Source organism: Rasamsonia emersonii, assembly GCF_000968595.1.
Source record: "Rasamsonia emersonii CBS 393.64 chromosome Unknown ctg1118621762126, whole genome shotgun sequence".
Taxonomy (NCBI): Eukaryota; Fungi; Ascomycota; class Eurotiomycetes; order Eurotiales; family Trichocomaceae; genus Rasamsonia; species Rasamsonia emersonii.
Genome location: NW_013562632.1, coordinates 15,383 through 30,367, shown reverse-complemented (window position 1 = coordinate 30,367; position 14,985 = coordinate 15,383). Strand labels below are relative to the sequence as shown.

Genomic DNA, 14,985 nt, shown 5'->3' with positions numbered 1-14,985 from the left:
ACCCACATCAATCATATTGACAAGGAGGCTTTCATCACTATCTACCAGCAAGTACGCCCGCGAGCTCTGACTGCATCTAATATATGCAGTGGATTTGCTGCATCAGGCCTGGTTCCATATAAGCCAGAGCAGGTGCTTGACCAGCTTCATATTCAATTGAAAACACCTACACCACCAGGCACATCCCATAGCAATCAGTCATCTAGCTGGACTGCTGAGACACCAAAGAAAGCTAGGGAGCTAGAGAAGCAGTCAGAGCTAATCAAGCGTCTTTGGCGGCAGCATACGTGGAGTCCTCCCAGTCCAATTAGTCAAGCAGTTGATCAAGTGGTCAAGGGCTGCCAAATCGCGATGAATAATGCAGTGCTTTTAGAGCATGAAATCAAGCAGCTACGTGTGGCCAATCAATGTCAAAAACGCAAGCAAGAGACAGCTAGATCCTATATTGCTACCGGGGGGATTTTAACTGCTGAAGAAGGCCAGCAGCTTGCTCAGCAAGCTGCAGAATTGCAGGCAGAGGTAGCTGACCAAGCTGATATGCAGCCTAGAAGACGTGCACCACCGCGGTGCAGCAACTGCAATATTCAAGGTCATACTAGGGTCAGCTGCCCTAGTAAATAGGCAATTATTTTACATGTAAATAGCTTCAATTTAGGGGTGGTGTGGTGAGATAATTAGATATCTAATAATAATGGCGTTGGTGGGTGTTTCGCTCGGTGATCTGTTTCGCTCGGTGATTGATTACGTTATTTGGTGTTTCTTAGTCAGGGGGTGCGAGTGTTGGACGTGTGCAAGGCCCTTGATTCAGTCATTCAGCACTATTGAAGGACCTGGGCAGATTATGATTCAAAGGACACGATCCATGATCGACTACCACGATGGTACGGAGTATATGGTACGGATACGGATGGGGGGTTGGAAATGTCCATTCCCGTACCAAGATACTCTTATTCGGAATGGGCAGGTACAAACTTGCAATGAACCGTGGCAGCAAGGAAGCAACGGCATGGAACTGCCCAGGGCCGAGATCTGAAAGGGAAGCTGCGACTGGACGCCACAGGCGCTGGGGCGTGGCTGGCCGGGAGAGTTGGCTTTGAGGAAGGCGCGAGGAGCGACTTGCAGAAACGGGAAGGGGCGAGCGCGCTGGGCAGGCAGCAAACCAGCGAATGGCGGGCGAGGGCTGTGGCTGGCCCGCGGTCCGGACCTGCACCGGCCCACGCGGACACCGAAACGGCCCCAAGCAGGAGACAACGGAGCAAAAGGAGTCGAAAGTCTGGCTGTCTGCCAGATGGCAGGCTGAGGCTCAGTCGTGGCCCTCTGAGGCTGGTGAGTTTGACCTTGTGTGCGACCCTCGCGGCTTCGCTCCGCGCTTCCCTGCGTCCTCGCCTCCTAGCTTCCTCTCTTCCTTCGTCGAGTGTTTGCGTGCCGGCGTGCGCGTCTGTCTCGTCTCTGCTGTTGACTTGGCCCCGACTCCCAGGCAAGCCAGTCAGCCAGTCCGACCAGTCGCGTCTTGCTGTATTGCCCCGAGGCAGGTGACGGGCCCGACACTCCTTGGACCGCTCCCGGATTGTCCGCTACTCCAGATCTCGCTATATTCTTTTCTTTTTCTGGAGAGGGAAGAAAAAAAAGCCTCAGCACAGATCCTCCTTCTTTCTTTCGTCTTTCTGTCCTTTTTGTCCCCTTGCTTGGGGCCGTTTCCTTCCTTTGCTCCCCATCAGCGTTTTCTGTGACGACACTGAAACAGGACCTCTTCGTCGACGTCTTTCCTTTCCACGTTGAAGGCTGGAACGAACCAAGAAAAAAAAATTACTCCTGGGCGCTTGAGACCTCGATCAGCTGACGTTTCGTGTCCAATCGTTCCCTTTGAATCTTCGCAATCCGTTTTGATATCTACAAAGACAAACGTGAAAAGGTTCTTCGTCACGCCTCGACGGAATTTGCGGTGAATGAATGGATAGGACAAGGACGGTTCGAGAACGACACCAGGAGCGCAAACATTCACACCCCATCTAGCCATGAATGGCCGCAGTGGTACCATGTCCCCCGTCTCTGCCGATGGCAGCGAGTGGTCTGGCATCAACCAATACCAGGCCGGCAATCCCAAATCTGATCCCCCGTTCTCCCCAACTTCATCAGGTCGCGGCAATCTCGCGACCCCGCCAACCTCGGGCGGTCCCCCAGGCCCGATGGGTTCAAATGGGGGGATGCCAAATGGCCCTCCTCGCCGACCTACTGACCCAGGAAATCCCTCTCCTCCAAGCTCTGTCGCCGCGCGATCGAGTGATGGCACCTTAGCAGATCAGCAGAGCAGACGGTATCGCCGGATGGAGGAGTCGTTGGCCCAACACTACAATGCCCTGCGGCGGTTCCTGGGTAACTCATATCAGTCGGACAGGGCCAATAAGCCGAACAAGGCTCGCGACAAGCTGCTGAGGCTCTCGCCCACGCAGTTCCACGAATTGAGTACCGACGTGTTCGACGAACTGGTCCGTCGGCAGCAATCTGCCGGAGGACCAGGACGGCCGCCCAGGCCCGATGTCCCGCCATTCTTGCCTCCTCGCCCCGACTTCCACGAGAAACGCAACCAGGCCCGGCAGAAGCTAGCCTCTCTGCAGCCTCAGCGATTTCGCGACCTTTCGGCGGACGTCTTCAGCGAACTGGAGCGACGGTTTCCTCAATTTGCGGGTTCGGACATGCCCCGGATGGGCAGTCCAGCGCCCAGTGTTCGTGGTCCTCCGAACGGCTATAGACCCGGCTCCAATGGCCCTCCTCCTGGGAGAGGCTATCCATCAGGCGGTCCGCCGAATGGTCGGTTCCCGCCGCGTCAACAATCCCTGGGTGGTGGATCTCCTCCGATAGGCCCGAACGGGGAACCCGAGATGAAGTCGTTCCAGAGCAACACCATTGTTCCCAACAAGAGTACTCTGGTCGAAGATGATGACGATGGTGCTGGTATCGAGGACGATTACGATGGACGAAGCGATGCATTTGCTCTGGATGGAGTTTTACAGAGTCGAAGAGAGACAGCGACGACATTAGGCGACCGAGACAAGAAGACGACGTCCTTGCAGGAGCGGGTCGACGAGCTGGAGGGGCTACTGAAATCGAAGGATCAGGAAATATCCCGCTTACAGGAGGAACAGGACAAATCTCAGGTACGTGCGCTTGCTCGATTGAGCGCCATCCTGTTTGGACACCCAATCACGAGCGTGTGACGTGAGAGAATGACCATTTGAATAGGCTAGCGGTGCCGAGCGGCAAGAATGGGAGACTCTCAAGGCCGAATTGGAAAGTAAGATCGCGCATTTGGAAAGCGTCAATAGCTCTCTTAGATCCGAGCTCGATCAAGCGCGAGCCGACCAGTCGAACATGGAGCGTGATCTCCGGGCACAGCTCGAGGCCGCGCAGAGCACGGTGGGAGACAGCGATTTACAAGCACGGTTTGATGATCTTGAAAAGCGACATCAGAGTCTCCAAGAAGAGCTGCGGGAACAGCAACAAGTTACGGAGGAAGTGCGACGGGACGCCGCCAACTTCCTGAAAGAAATGAGAGCCATGTCGGAGCGCAGCAATGCCACTTGGGAACGAGAGGAGAAGCTGTCTCGCGATGTGAACCGACTTGAAGAGGAAGTGAAGGAATGGAAGAGTCGATATATCAAGGCCCGGACGCAGTTACGGCACCTCAGGGCTTCCTCGGGCGGCATCTCGAACTTCCGTCAAGACGTTGGTGCTCTTGCCAAGGACAACGAGTTCATGCAGCCTACCGGCCTGGTGAAAGATGTGCACGTCACTAAGTTCCAGATGTCTATCGACGAGTTGTTGCGGACTGCCCGATCCGGAGAGCCCGGATTAGTTCTCGACCAGATGAAGGTCGTTGTCGTTGCTGTTCGCCATATAACCCAGGATATCGAAGCGAGCAACAACAACAACGGAGAAGAGCTGTCGCCCGTACAGAAGAAAGCCAAGAACAGGGTGTCTGCGACCGCAAACAACCTGATCACTGCTTCCAAAAACTTTGCCAGTTCGAATGGACTGTCTCCTGTTTCACTTCTTGATGCGGCTGCGTCTCATCTCAGCACTGCTGTCGTGGAGCTTCTTCGCCTCGTTAAGATCCGCCCCACTCCTGCAGAGGAGCTCGAAGATGAAGAAGACAACATTGCCCCCATGCAGTCACCGGGCTATTTCAGTGTGGCTGCCAGCCAGAATCGGATGAGTAACAATGAGTCGGTGTACAGTGCGATCAGCTCGCCATCTGTCAGGTCCCGAAGTCAGACCAACTCCCGTCGGCCGTTCTCTCGAAATGGTGTCCCGAATGGACAGGGTTTCGGCATGAAGCTGGGGTATGGTATGCGGCCCCAGGACAGCGAGCTGGAAGAACTCAAGGTATGTTGTTTGTGGATGGGGTATCCCCCCCTTTTTGTACGACCGGCGGTCTCACTAACATCACAACAGCTGTATCTTGAGGATCAGACCGAGGGACTTGTCCAATCAATCCAGGCCCTTGTTGCCAGCATTCGTGCTGGAGACGAGATGCCGGCTATCCGTAGCCATATCTCGGCCATATCTGCGGTGGTCGGAAATGTCGTGTCCTCGACAGAGAATGCCATGAACAAGCCGGATATTAATCCCGCTCTCCGAGAACGGGTGTCCCCTGTTGTTCAGACATTGTCGAGCTGCCGTGATCGCCTGTCCGAAACCGGGGCTGAGGGTGAAGATGTAACCAACCCTGCTGAGCTGCGGGACGTGACCAACAAACTGCCTCCTATCGCATTCGAAATCGCCCGAGAAACGAAAGAGCTAGTACAGCGTATTGACCAGCTCGAGTATGACGACGGTGATGACGACTTCCGCTAAGCTGCTTTCTCATGCACGACACTAGCGCCGTTTTCTTTCTCTTGATGCCAGACAACGTTTCGGTTATTTTTTCCGTCTATATATTTGTCTGTCGGGCTGGACATGCTCATCAATGAGAACGGACAGGAACATGAATGACGTGAATGATTGATCAATCTCCATCGCGAATGAATTTCTGACTTTCTTCTTTCTTGCCATGTTGACGCTGTTGGTAGTATTATCTATGGCGAGATATTTATCATGCTATTTCCCTTTTTGCCCTTTTGCCTTTTTTTTTCTCGAGCATTGAAAGGTGGCTGTTGCCTTTCTCCATTCTTCTCTTCATCCACATATTTTACTTACCTTTTTAACTTTCGCCATTGCTTGCTTTGCACAACCTGTATTATCTTTTTTTTTTCTTCGTGTTGGTTGCCGCAACTATGCGTGGACCGTTTTTTCTGTTCCGATTCTTTTTTTTTTTTGATTTGTCCTTCATTGCCCCCGAGGGTCAATGATTTTTTTTTCTTGGTTTTTTTTATCGCAGATAAATGGGGTGGATTTCGCAATTATTTGGCTTGGTTTAAGCCCGAGAGCATTTATCTATTGATTTCAACTGGATTTATTCCTTATTTGCGGACGCAACCTCATCTTACTACTTATTACCCATATATATATATATATATATATTAATTATATTACTTTCTTCTATATTCTTCATATCATATAATTGAAAACTTCTTACCTTTCATCGAAGTGAACATGATGTGTTGGATATAACTAGTTGTTACCGTATATGGGAGCGATCTTTCTGGATATCTGTACTACTTGGCAAGTTTTAGAAGGTCATTTACCTACCCCCCACCCATTAAACCGCCTGAGTTCTTCTGCTGGGTTTTGGATTTCAGAAAGAGTTGCATTCAACGCTCAAATCAAACTAGCTAATTTTTTCTTCACATAACTAATGGCTGAACAAAGAAAACAAATCGAAAAAGAAAAAAAGAGGTTGGCAATGGTATACCGTATGGCATGGTATGGTATGATGGTATGGTCAACAATAAATGAAACAACAAAACCAAATCCGCGAGCAAAACTACCTACACGGCGGCTACTACAAGTAGGGGAAAAAGAAACGACCTACTGGCTGGTATGAGGTCTATCTACTGTCTCTTCTAACCCAGCAGGTCATTCAGTGCAGAGGAACCACCAGCAGCGCTGCTGGGCTTCTGCTGCTGCGACTGTGACTGAGCAAATCCTGAAGTTGACGACACGGATGGCGAGGGTGTGGAAGTTGTTGTGGTTGTGGTTGTGGTAGTGCTGGAGGCTGCAGGAGCGCCCCATATGCTGGCGCTGGACTTTTCCTTGGCCATGCTGGCCAGGTTTGGTCCCTTGTTCGTGTTGGTCGTCTTCTGGATACCTGCGCTGGCGCTGGCGGCGGACCAGAGCGATCCAAACACGTCTTCACCAGACTTCGATGCGGCAGGCTTGCTGCCTGCGGACGATGAGGTCGTCGAGGAGAATGAAGAAGTGGATTGCAGGCCGGGTCGCGTGTTCGCGGATGAAAGAGGCTGCTGACTGGGGGTGGCGGAGACGGAGGTGTAATAGTTCGGGGTCGCTGCTTGATACCCTGTTGGCTTCGGCGGTTGTTGTTGCTGCTGTTGCTGCTGTGGTTGAGCGAAAGAAGAAGTAGACGCAGGAGGGGATATCGGGGACATAAACGAGCTCGTGCTCGGAGTCGGTGTGGCAGAGGTCAAGCTGGCAAGGCCGCTCAAGTTTGCACCCTGAGCTGCAGAAACGGGCTTTGGAGCAGCGAACTGAGTGCTCGATGTCGTTGTAGCCGTCGATGTAGGAGGAGGGATAGATGCGAACTGGGTGGATGGCGCAGGCTGGGTGGACGCAGGGGGAGCAGCCGACTGGAAGTCGTCGAACTCATCGTCGTCTGCGTTACCTGATTGAAGTATATCCAATCCGTTACCAGCAGCGGGCTGTTTCCCTGCGGCCGTGGAAGAAGTTGGGGCAGAGACCTCGTCGTCACCAAAGTCAACGAGATCTTCTTCCGCCGGTTTTGGTGGCTCAGGAGCCTTCGTCTCCTTCTTGGCCCTGCTTGGGCTGGCTGCTCGCCGCCGACCGGAGTCCTCCTCATCTTCATCGTATTCCTCGAAACGGCTGCTTCGCCTGCCGGTATCCCCGAAATCGTTGGTATTGCCGCCAAAGCCTCCACCGTCACCGTAGACACCTCCACTGTATCCTCCGAAACTTTCACTGCCGAAGCCTCCGTATCTGCCGCGGGAGCCGGAGAGGCCGCCGCCAAAGCCCATGCCGCCCTCGATACCACCGAACTTGTTCCGGTTGGCTCGAGCCTTCTTTCTCTCTGCACGGATGAGATCGACGTCGCTCAGCAGTTTGACCAGCTCCTGCGACCGATTGCGCACGTTGATACCCTGGTCCTTGCCATTGTGGTCGATATAGTGGAATTGGCGGAGCATCCGCAAGAGAGAAATGTGGGCTCGGGCATCATCAACGACTCGTTCAGAACCGTTCTTGATCAGGAATTCAAGGAGTTGAAGGGCCTGTAGAATCCGACGATCAGTCCTTGTCCTTAAAAGATCTTATAGTGACAAAGCGACCATGCCGATCTTACGGCATACCTTGTATATTTGTCTCCATTCTTCCGCTGACTTCTCCGTAAATCTCCTGTAGATCATAGGCATAATCTCGTTCAGCAATTGACTAGATGGGAAAGGCAGATAAATGTCAGCGTCAACATCCCCCAGCCAAATCTACGACAGCCAAAGGCGACTAACTAGTTGTGCGTTCCGTTCGCGATTTCCTGCATTAGAGTCGATGACGCTCCCCAAGGCTCATTATTTGTAGCTTCCCTGACCTGTTTCCCAGTCGCGTAAGTCACGAGTTGCGACGCAAGACATGGACAGGGAGTAAGGGGGGGCGGCGACGAACCTTCGCCTCCATCTCCGTGTAGTTCATGACAGCTAAAGACATAGTCGATCAGCGGAGCGCTCGTAGTATTTCCCCGCATCCAAACGGGGTATCCGAAAAAGCAAAGACGTACCATTTTGGACCTTGCGGACACCCGCCTTGATATCGTACAAGGTCAGGTTGCTGACCTGCTCCTTTAGGCTCGCGAAATCCATGGTGACACGCGACACGGCTGTCTGCGCAGGAACCAGAGGAATTGAAGCCGAAAAAGACAACCGGAGGTGGGCGTTAATAAACAGGAAGGGCGCGCTTGAATGCGACAGAGGAGCGTTGGCCGGGCGAGATTATCTGGCAGCGACTCGCTGGCCGTTGATCGCCGCCCGCCGCCGGAACACTGACGGTCACGTGAAATAATATTGTTGCTGCCCAAATCGCTCCGTCAGCCTCCTTGACTGGCTTGATCCTGATCAAACAATTATCCAGAGAGTAATGCGTGACAGATTGGCACTAAGTTACTGGACTTGGTATTAAGTTGGTGGTTTTTTCAATATTGCATGGGATTATACTACTTCCAGGTCAAGTACATACATACAAAAAAGGCAAAACATTTATCGAGACGAAGATAAGCATCAAGCCATCCGTCAACGACTTAAATCAAATCAGCTTTCCATCCGCAGAATGGAAGCTGACTTGTTGACTCGTTCATCGTCAAAGGGGTTCATGATAGAAGAGCAAATGATATTCATACCAATCTAAGGAGTCTTCAATCCGCACTTCCTGAAAACTCCGCCCTCATGAGACCTATGATCGTTACATCATCCCCCGCCTTACCTTTGGATATCATGAAAAGACATGCTGTGACCAGAGAGTAAAAGGGAAAGTAAAAAACAATGCCCGCCATATCATGCTCGAACTGGAAACGTCAACAATGCCGACTGAAAAAGAACTCCACCGAAACCTGCTCACTCAGTATAGAATTTCTTCATGATAAGATGCAAGAAAAGATTAACGTTCACCCGGAGAGCTCCCTCAAAGAAGTCAAGGAACTGGGTGTTGTTGAACTGTGCTTGCAAGAGGTCGTCCAACGGAATCTGAGCGCTGGCACCTGGAATCATCAAGTTGCCACTGCTACCATCCAGTGTGAACACACCGACCTCGTTACTGGAGATGGTAAGGTCAACCCGGTCCCACTGGCGCTCTGTGTAGCCTTTCCAGTATACCAAAACGCCCTTGTCGGCCAGATTGCGCGCCGAGTACTTGTAGGAGCCGAATTTGAAAACTCGTCCAGATTTCTGCAGTTCTCGTTCGTGGTCCCACTGCTTGGTGAATGGCAGGAGGAATCTCTTCTTGCCCTTCTTGTTTTGAAGTGTGACCATGGCTTGCTCAATGTAGTCGTTGTACGTCTTGAGTTGTTGCTCGAGGTAGACAGCTTGATCATTCAACCGTGACAGCGTCAATCGGACACTCTCAAGCTCCTTCTGCCGTTGGATCCTCCGCCGGTGCTTCGTTCTAATATCCACCGCAATTGAATTCAGGATGTCTTGGTATTGGTTGTGGCGGCTGATCTTGCCTGCTTTCTCGAGTTCCAGAATGTTTTCGAGCGCAATTCGTTTCAACTCAGCATAACTCATGGTGCTCAGGTCGAGAATTGGGCTGGCCTCAGAGTATGCACCTCTCCTTCGAGAATTGTTTGCAGAGAGTTCGTCTTGCACAAGGGCCCGCCACCGCTCCTCGTCTTCGGCCGTGGGCGGTTTGACCATAATTTCCAACAAATTAGCGCCCGATTGAACCCGAATAATATAGAGAATGCAACGCTTGGTTTCCATGAAAAGAGCTTTGATACCAGCCTCGGGATCTAATAAATGTCAGCACTAAAGCAATAGAAAATGCGCAGGAACACACTCACCTTCGACATTAGTAAGCTTAGGATGTAGCGTCAAGCTAATCTCCGACGAGCTGACGGTCATGAGCTCACTCTCGTTAGTTTTGACATTACCCAGATCTCGAATGATCTCCCGAACGTCATCTTGAGCGGGACAGATGTGCTGGATCTCAGATGCCACGAGTTGATGGATAGAGAAGATGTCCGACATTTTGATGTACAGCGTAGGCTTTGTTTTGGCGTAAAGGTCATTAAACTCATCAATATCGAAGTAAGACTCTGCGTCCTGCACAGAGATCACTATGAGAGAGAGTTAGATTTCCCGTACCAGGGAGGTGAAGTGGGAAGCCAGAAACTTACTGTCACCCCATATGCGGCCGAGACGCAGGATTGACTCTCCGACATGGGTATTGAGTGGTTGGAGATAAACGTTTTCGGCTCCAAACAACCTGCCAGATGCCACTTGTGAGAGAACTTTGGCGACTTCTCCAAGATTCTTTTTGTGTTCTGGGTTTAGACCCCGATCGATCACCCCGTGCTTGTCTGGCTCTAGCACGGCAGGGTGGAAATAATTTCTCCAGATACACTGCCCGACGATCTGAAGAATGTAACCGGGATCTTCATTGCCGAATTGAGCCAGAAGGTATTCATACATTTCCTTCGCAATATATCTAATTCCGAAAGGCATTCGAGGTAGGCACTCCTGAAGTCGGCTCAGAAATTGGTCGGCGATATCACGCAGGTCCTGCAGGTGTTGGATGAATATCGACCTGGTTTCTGGATCCCTGATGGCTTCTTCAGTTGGGATATCACGCGGACGTTTGCTCCTCTGACCAGTGCGAAGTTCCTCGTTCCTAATTGCCGCGCGATATATCTGTATTGGGTCGCTCTCTAGATCCAGTTCCGGGTTTTCAATCACCCATTCCTTGACCAGGGGCCCTAGAACGTCACGCATAAACTTGCGGTCTCGAGGCGACTTCACATAAGCCACGAAGAGTTTGTTCCAGAACGAATTGCACCGGATATAATCCTGAAGCGACGGACAACTTTGAACTTCTTCTTTAATCGATCGGGCAATCAGCTTAATCAGGTAATACTCCTCACGCCTCTTTTGAGCATAGCCAAACAACCCCATGACGAGATGTTTGACCCTCTCGTACTCTTTCTCACCCGCGTTCTGCTCACGGAGTCTTCGGAAGAGTCTAGCCAGGTACTGGGGTTGCGTCTGAAGAAGGAAGAACAACACTTGGTATTGCTCCAGCTTCTTTCTTGAATTTTTGTTCAGAGCTTTGAGATCGAATGGATCCTTCGATGAGATGTCGGTGTTCTGCAGCAGAGATCCGAAATGACCACCGAAGTGTTTCTGATGCTTAATGACTTCATCGAGTGTAATTTTGTTCTTGACGAGCAGCGCGATTTTGATGTCCAATTGGGTGATGTATTGATCTGCTAACTCGTTTTGCCGAACCTGTTGCACGACAGTTTTCCTCAACCGCTCAAACTCAATCTCCTCGTCAAAGTCAAAATCGCTGTCATTGAGGAGATGGACAAAACCCTTGATAGTTCCAACAGGTGGGTTTTTGCCACTCGTGAGACTCTTGTATGCCTGACCCTGGATCTTAGCTCTCACGTAACTCTGGACTTTGATCACTTTATCCATATTTTCCCGGAAGTAACGCTGCTTCTCGGCAAATCGAGATCGAACGAGATTCCCCCGGATGCATGCTTGAAGATCAACGATACGCTCCTCTTCTTCCTCCAAATCAGTCAAAATCTTGCCAACGTCAAGTCGGACAAGCATAGCTCTGGCAAGTCCCTGAAGCTGTACGACCTCCTCCTCGTTCTGCCTGAGTTTTGACAGAAGATCGCCGACATCTTTCCGCAACATTGCTGCTCTAGCAAACGACTGCAAATTGGTAAACAGTTCCTGATTTTGCCGAAGATTTTCAAGGTCGGCATGGAATCGTCTTCTGAATAGATGGCCGCGGATCATGGACTGCAGAGCCAGTACTTGAGTTTCGTTTTGTGCCAAAGAACTCTTCTGTTCCTCGATCTGTCCTCGAACGAAATTGGCTCTTATGAGACTTTGTAGCAGCAATACCGACGGCCGTTGCTTCTCAAGTTCATTTCGGAGGTGCTGGAGTTGACACCGCACAGCGGCACCTCTAGCCATGGATTGTAAAGCAAGCCATTGTTCGTTTGAGCTATCCAATGCCTCCTTCAGTTGTGCTTGACGCGTTCGTTCCGCAAGAGCTCTAGCAGCAGATTGAATAAAGACAATGGAAGGCAATTCTCGATCGAGGCTTGCTATCAGTTGCTTCATTGAGCGGCGCAATTGCATACCACGTATTGCTGCCTGCAGGGACTGGATCTCGCCCTCCGCGTCTTTGGTCTCTTCGTATTGATTGAATGCTTTCTTTCGTTGCAGAGCACCTCGAATAGCTGCTTGAATAAATTTGATACCGGATTCCTCGCGTCGCATTTGAGTTTTCAGGTACTGAACCTGAGCCCTAGCTCTGCGTCCTCTTGCCAGACTCTGCAGCTTAACGACATCTTGCTCCTTCGCTCTCCAAAAGTCCTCGTTGCTCCGTTGCCTGTGTCGCACCAGGAATCCACGACACAACGCCTGCAGATTCACTGCAAATCGACGCATACTCAACCGGTAACCGATGACCTGCCGTGCCCAGTCACCGCGTATTCTTGACTGAAGGTCGACTATCATGTGTTCATTATCCCATAGGTGGTTCATAATATTGCCCAAGTTCAACCGCAATAATGCCCCTCTAATCTGGGCTTGGAAGTCACTGATAATATCTTCTTTTTCGCGTAACTCCCTTTCGATGCGTTCTTCTTCGGTTTCTACCGGCTCTGGCTCCGGCTCCGGTTCAGGTTCCGCGCCAAAGCTGGCACCCATCCCAGAGAAGCTCGGCATAGTGACACCTGCTTTATCCAGGCCCTTCTGCGTCTGTTCAAGCTCATGATGTTCGAATTCAAGCTGGCCAACGAGGTTGCCAATGCGAAAATCGACGATTCCTTTCTTGTAGAGTAACCACGAAAGGGCATGGATACAATGGATCACTTTGGGAATATTTTTCTTCTCATACAGGTCGATGAGTTCGAACCTAAAAATGTCGGGTAATTCAACCTCATCGAGAAATCGGAAGAAAAGAGCGATATTGTCGGAATGTCGATACTGGAGCTTCGGGTGTCGGAAGATGCGGAATACTCGGTTAGGGTACAACGCCTGTACAATCTCTGCCAGAATCACCCCGTCCCGCAAAGCTTCCTCGAGCTGAACAATCGGAGGAATCTGCTTCTGAATGACGTCTTCTATCCATTCCTTGGCTTCTCCGATATGGCAAAGATATTCGTAAGCCTGAAGGAACTCCCTCTGTTTGTCCATCCAGTTTCCCGCCGCCCATGACGATGTACTTTTCTTCTTGACGGGGCTAGAGCCGCTACGGACTGAATCCGCCCGTTTCAGGCGTCTTCTTCCCTGCAGCCCAACCACGGAGGGGGATGTGGTATCGAGCGCAAATTCTTCGCTCTCTCCAGATTTGGCAAATTTCGAGAGGGTCCGGAGATGACCGGTTGAAGATTTCTGAAAAGTCTCAAGCTCTGGAGCCGTCAGAGCTGTCGGTAGTGTGGGCGGGTGCGGACTGGAATGGCTGTGTGAATGCTGCGACCTGGGACGTGGAGGCGTCGGGGAATAAGAGCAGTCGCCGTTGCTCTGGCCAGGAGGATCATTCTCCTGCCATCGTATTCGCCGGTCAGGTGTGCTTGGAGATTGAGACTTTCGATAGTTTGTCTCGTCGACCGTATAGCTTCTCGAATGGCGCGTGGCGCTGCTCTTTGTTGAATTCGGAGACGCGTTCGGCGGCTGTGGAAGCGGCCGTAAAGAACGACGCACATTTTCGTAGGTTTCAGCGGCAGTTGGAGACCGGTCAGACATCATAGCATTGTTTGAGGTGGTCGACGACAAGGTGTCTAGTTCGCTCTTCCCACGTTTGTGGCCGAAAATCCCAATCGAAGAGCTGATAGACGCATTGGAGGAGATGGTGCTTGTACGGCTGGGCGTGAGAGGGTTCGAGAAGACAGAGCAAGTAGATGAGGTCGACGCTGTTGAGCCATGTCGAAGCGGACTCGGAGATGAGTTTCCCAGGTCCGTTTGTGCCCGTCTGAACGATGGATTTGACATCACGTATAGTGCCGAGCAGACTGGAATGCGACAGGTGGTAAATGAAGCGAGGTCCCCTGCACAGCCGGACGCATACCTGCTCCCTCAAGAGCAGCAACACGAGGAAACAGGACGGATGGAAATGGAGACAGTTTGGTGGATTGCCTTTCTGTGGCACGAGAGGAATGCGGAATCAAGGGGCAATAATGGTCTGGCCCTTGAAATCGCAATATTTCTCCAGAACTGTCAACAAAACAAAAAATGTGAAAGGTCCTCAACAGCAGGTCGACCCTCCCCCGAGATAAGGCGCGAGTGTGACGTTTGGCCTGGATGGGTCGCGGCTTCCCAGCCTAATAGATGTTGATGGCGGGGCCCGCCAACGCTGCCCGGGAATAAACAAATCTCCCGATCTGGTATAGCCGCGATTGGGCACCCGTTGCCGATGTCTACTATCACGTGACTGGCATCCGCTGCCCCATCGGTTCGTCTGCAGCTCGAAGAACAGGTCTTCCCACCCTGCGTCAAATGAGCCAGGATGACTTCGTATATGCAGTAAAGGTCTTCGGGGTTCTCACACTTGGAAGAATTGCCCTACTTGGGGACAACTCATTACCTGAACTCCGCAATTTCCCTGCCATCTGGTTCTGGCCTCGCCAACACATCCATTACGGGTCTTTCCTTTTTAACTTTGGTCTGTGCTGTGGCGCTAACTAACTTTAAATATAACACCTAGACGGAATTATATGTGGCTTGAATGTGTGGCTTAGCAGGTCTGAGATTTTCTCTGCTGAATTTGTTTGTTCAGGACGAGGCCCCGTAGAAATCGGAGTGATGGCTAGCGCAAGCAAAGGGGCATCATCGAGCGGCTTGAATAGTGGCCAGATCTGAATAGAACCTTGGCAGGCATTCCCGATCAACGCCACGCTTGGGGCAGATCTCTGTGGAATGTATAGAGGACTTTCTCCCCGCTTAGTCCCATCAAGTTTGTGAGATATATTTCTTCTTCCCAGATATTCTGGGCAGATTTAATAAATCGTTGCGTGTAATTGCAATGCCTCGTCCTGCCAACAGTGCTATTCTGTCAAACTACCTAATTCAACGGGATTGACGGGTCTGATCAAGATTTCCTCATACGTTCTCAATGCGTAAAAATAAAAAA

General features: G+C 51.2%; 4 protein-coding genes across 4 annotated transcripts; 2 read left to right on the top strand and 2 right to left on the bottom strand.

Moving 5' to 3' along the window:
* On the top strand, positions 1 to 1,536 carry T310_9438 (uncharacterized protein; the record flags this gene model as incomplete). Its single annotated transcript, XM_013468113.1, has 4 exons — positions 1 to 600; positions 645 to 665; positions 839 to 881; positions 992 to 1,536. Coding segments are annotated over 4 exons (1,209 nt in total), but the record flags the coding sequence as incomplete, so codon positions are not given.
* Positions 1,537 to 2,015: 479 nt separating this feature from the next.
* T310_9437 (Cell polarity protein) lies at positions 2,016 to 4,854 on the top strand (the record flags this gene model as incomplete). The annotated part of the gene is made up of 3 exons (XM_013468112.1): positions 2,016 to 3,155; positions 3,241 to 4,383; positions 4,453 to 4,854. The coding sequence occupies 3 exons, from the start codon at positions 2,016 to 2,018 to the stop codon at positions 4,852 to 4,854; spliced, it is 2,685 nt and encodes an 894-aa protein (XP_013323566.1).
* A 1,148-nt stretch (positions 4,855 to 6,002) lies between these two features.
* On the bottom strand, positions 6,003 to 7,982 carry T310_9436 (ENTH domain containing protein; the record flags this gene model as incomplete). Its single annotated transcript, XM_013468111.1, has 5 exons — positions 6,003 to 7,400; positions 7,479 to 7,560; positions 7,635 to 7,714; positions 7,789 to 7,820; positions 7,901 to 7,982. The coding sequence occupies 5 exons, from the start codon at positions 7,980 to 7,982 to the stop codon at positions 6,003 to 6,005; spliced, it is 1,674 nt and encodes a 557-aa protein (XP_013323565.1).
* A 537-nt stretch (positions 7,983 to 8,519) lies between these two features.
* Positions 8,520 to 14,492, bottom strand: T310_9435 (Ras GTPase activating protein; the record flags this gene model as incomplete). Its single annotated transcript, XM_013468110.1, has 8 exons — positions 8,520 to 8,568; positions 8,599 to 8,622; positions 8,734 to 8,872; positions 8,918 to 9,622; positions 9,674 to 9,949; positions 10,010 to 13,867; positions 13,924 to 14,069; positions 14,440 to 14,492. 8 exons carry the CDS (start codon positions 14,490 to 14,492, stop codon positions 8,520 to 8,522), a joined length of 5,250 nt encoding a protein of 1,749 aa, XP_013323564.1.
* Between the last annotated feature and the right edge of the window lie 493 nt (positions 14,493 to 14,985).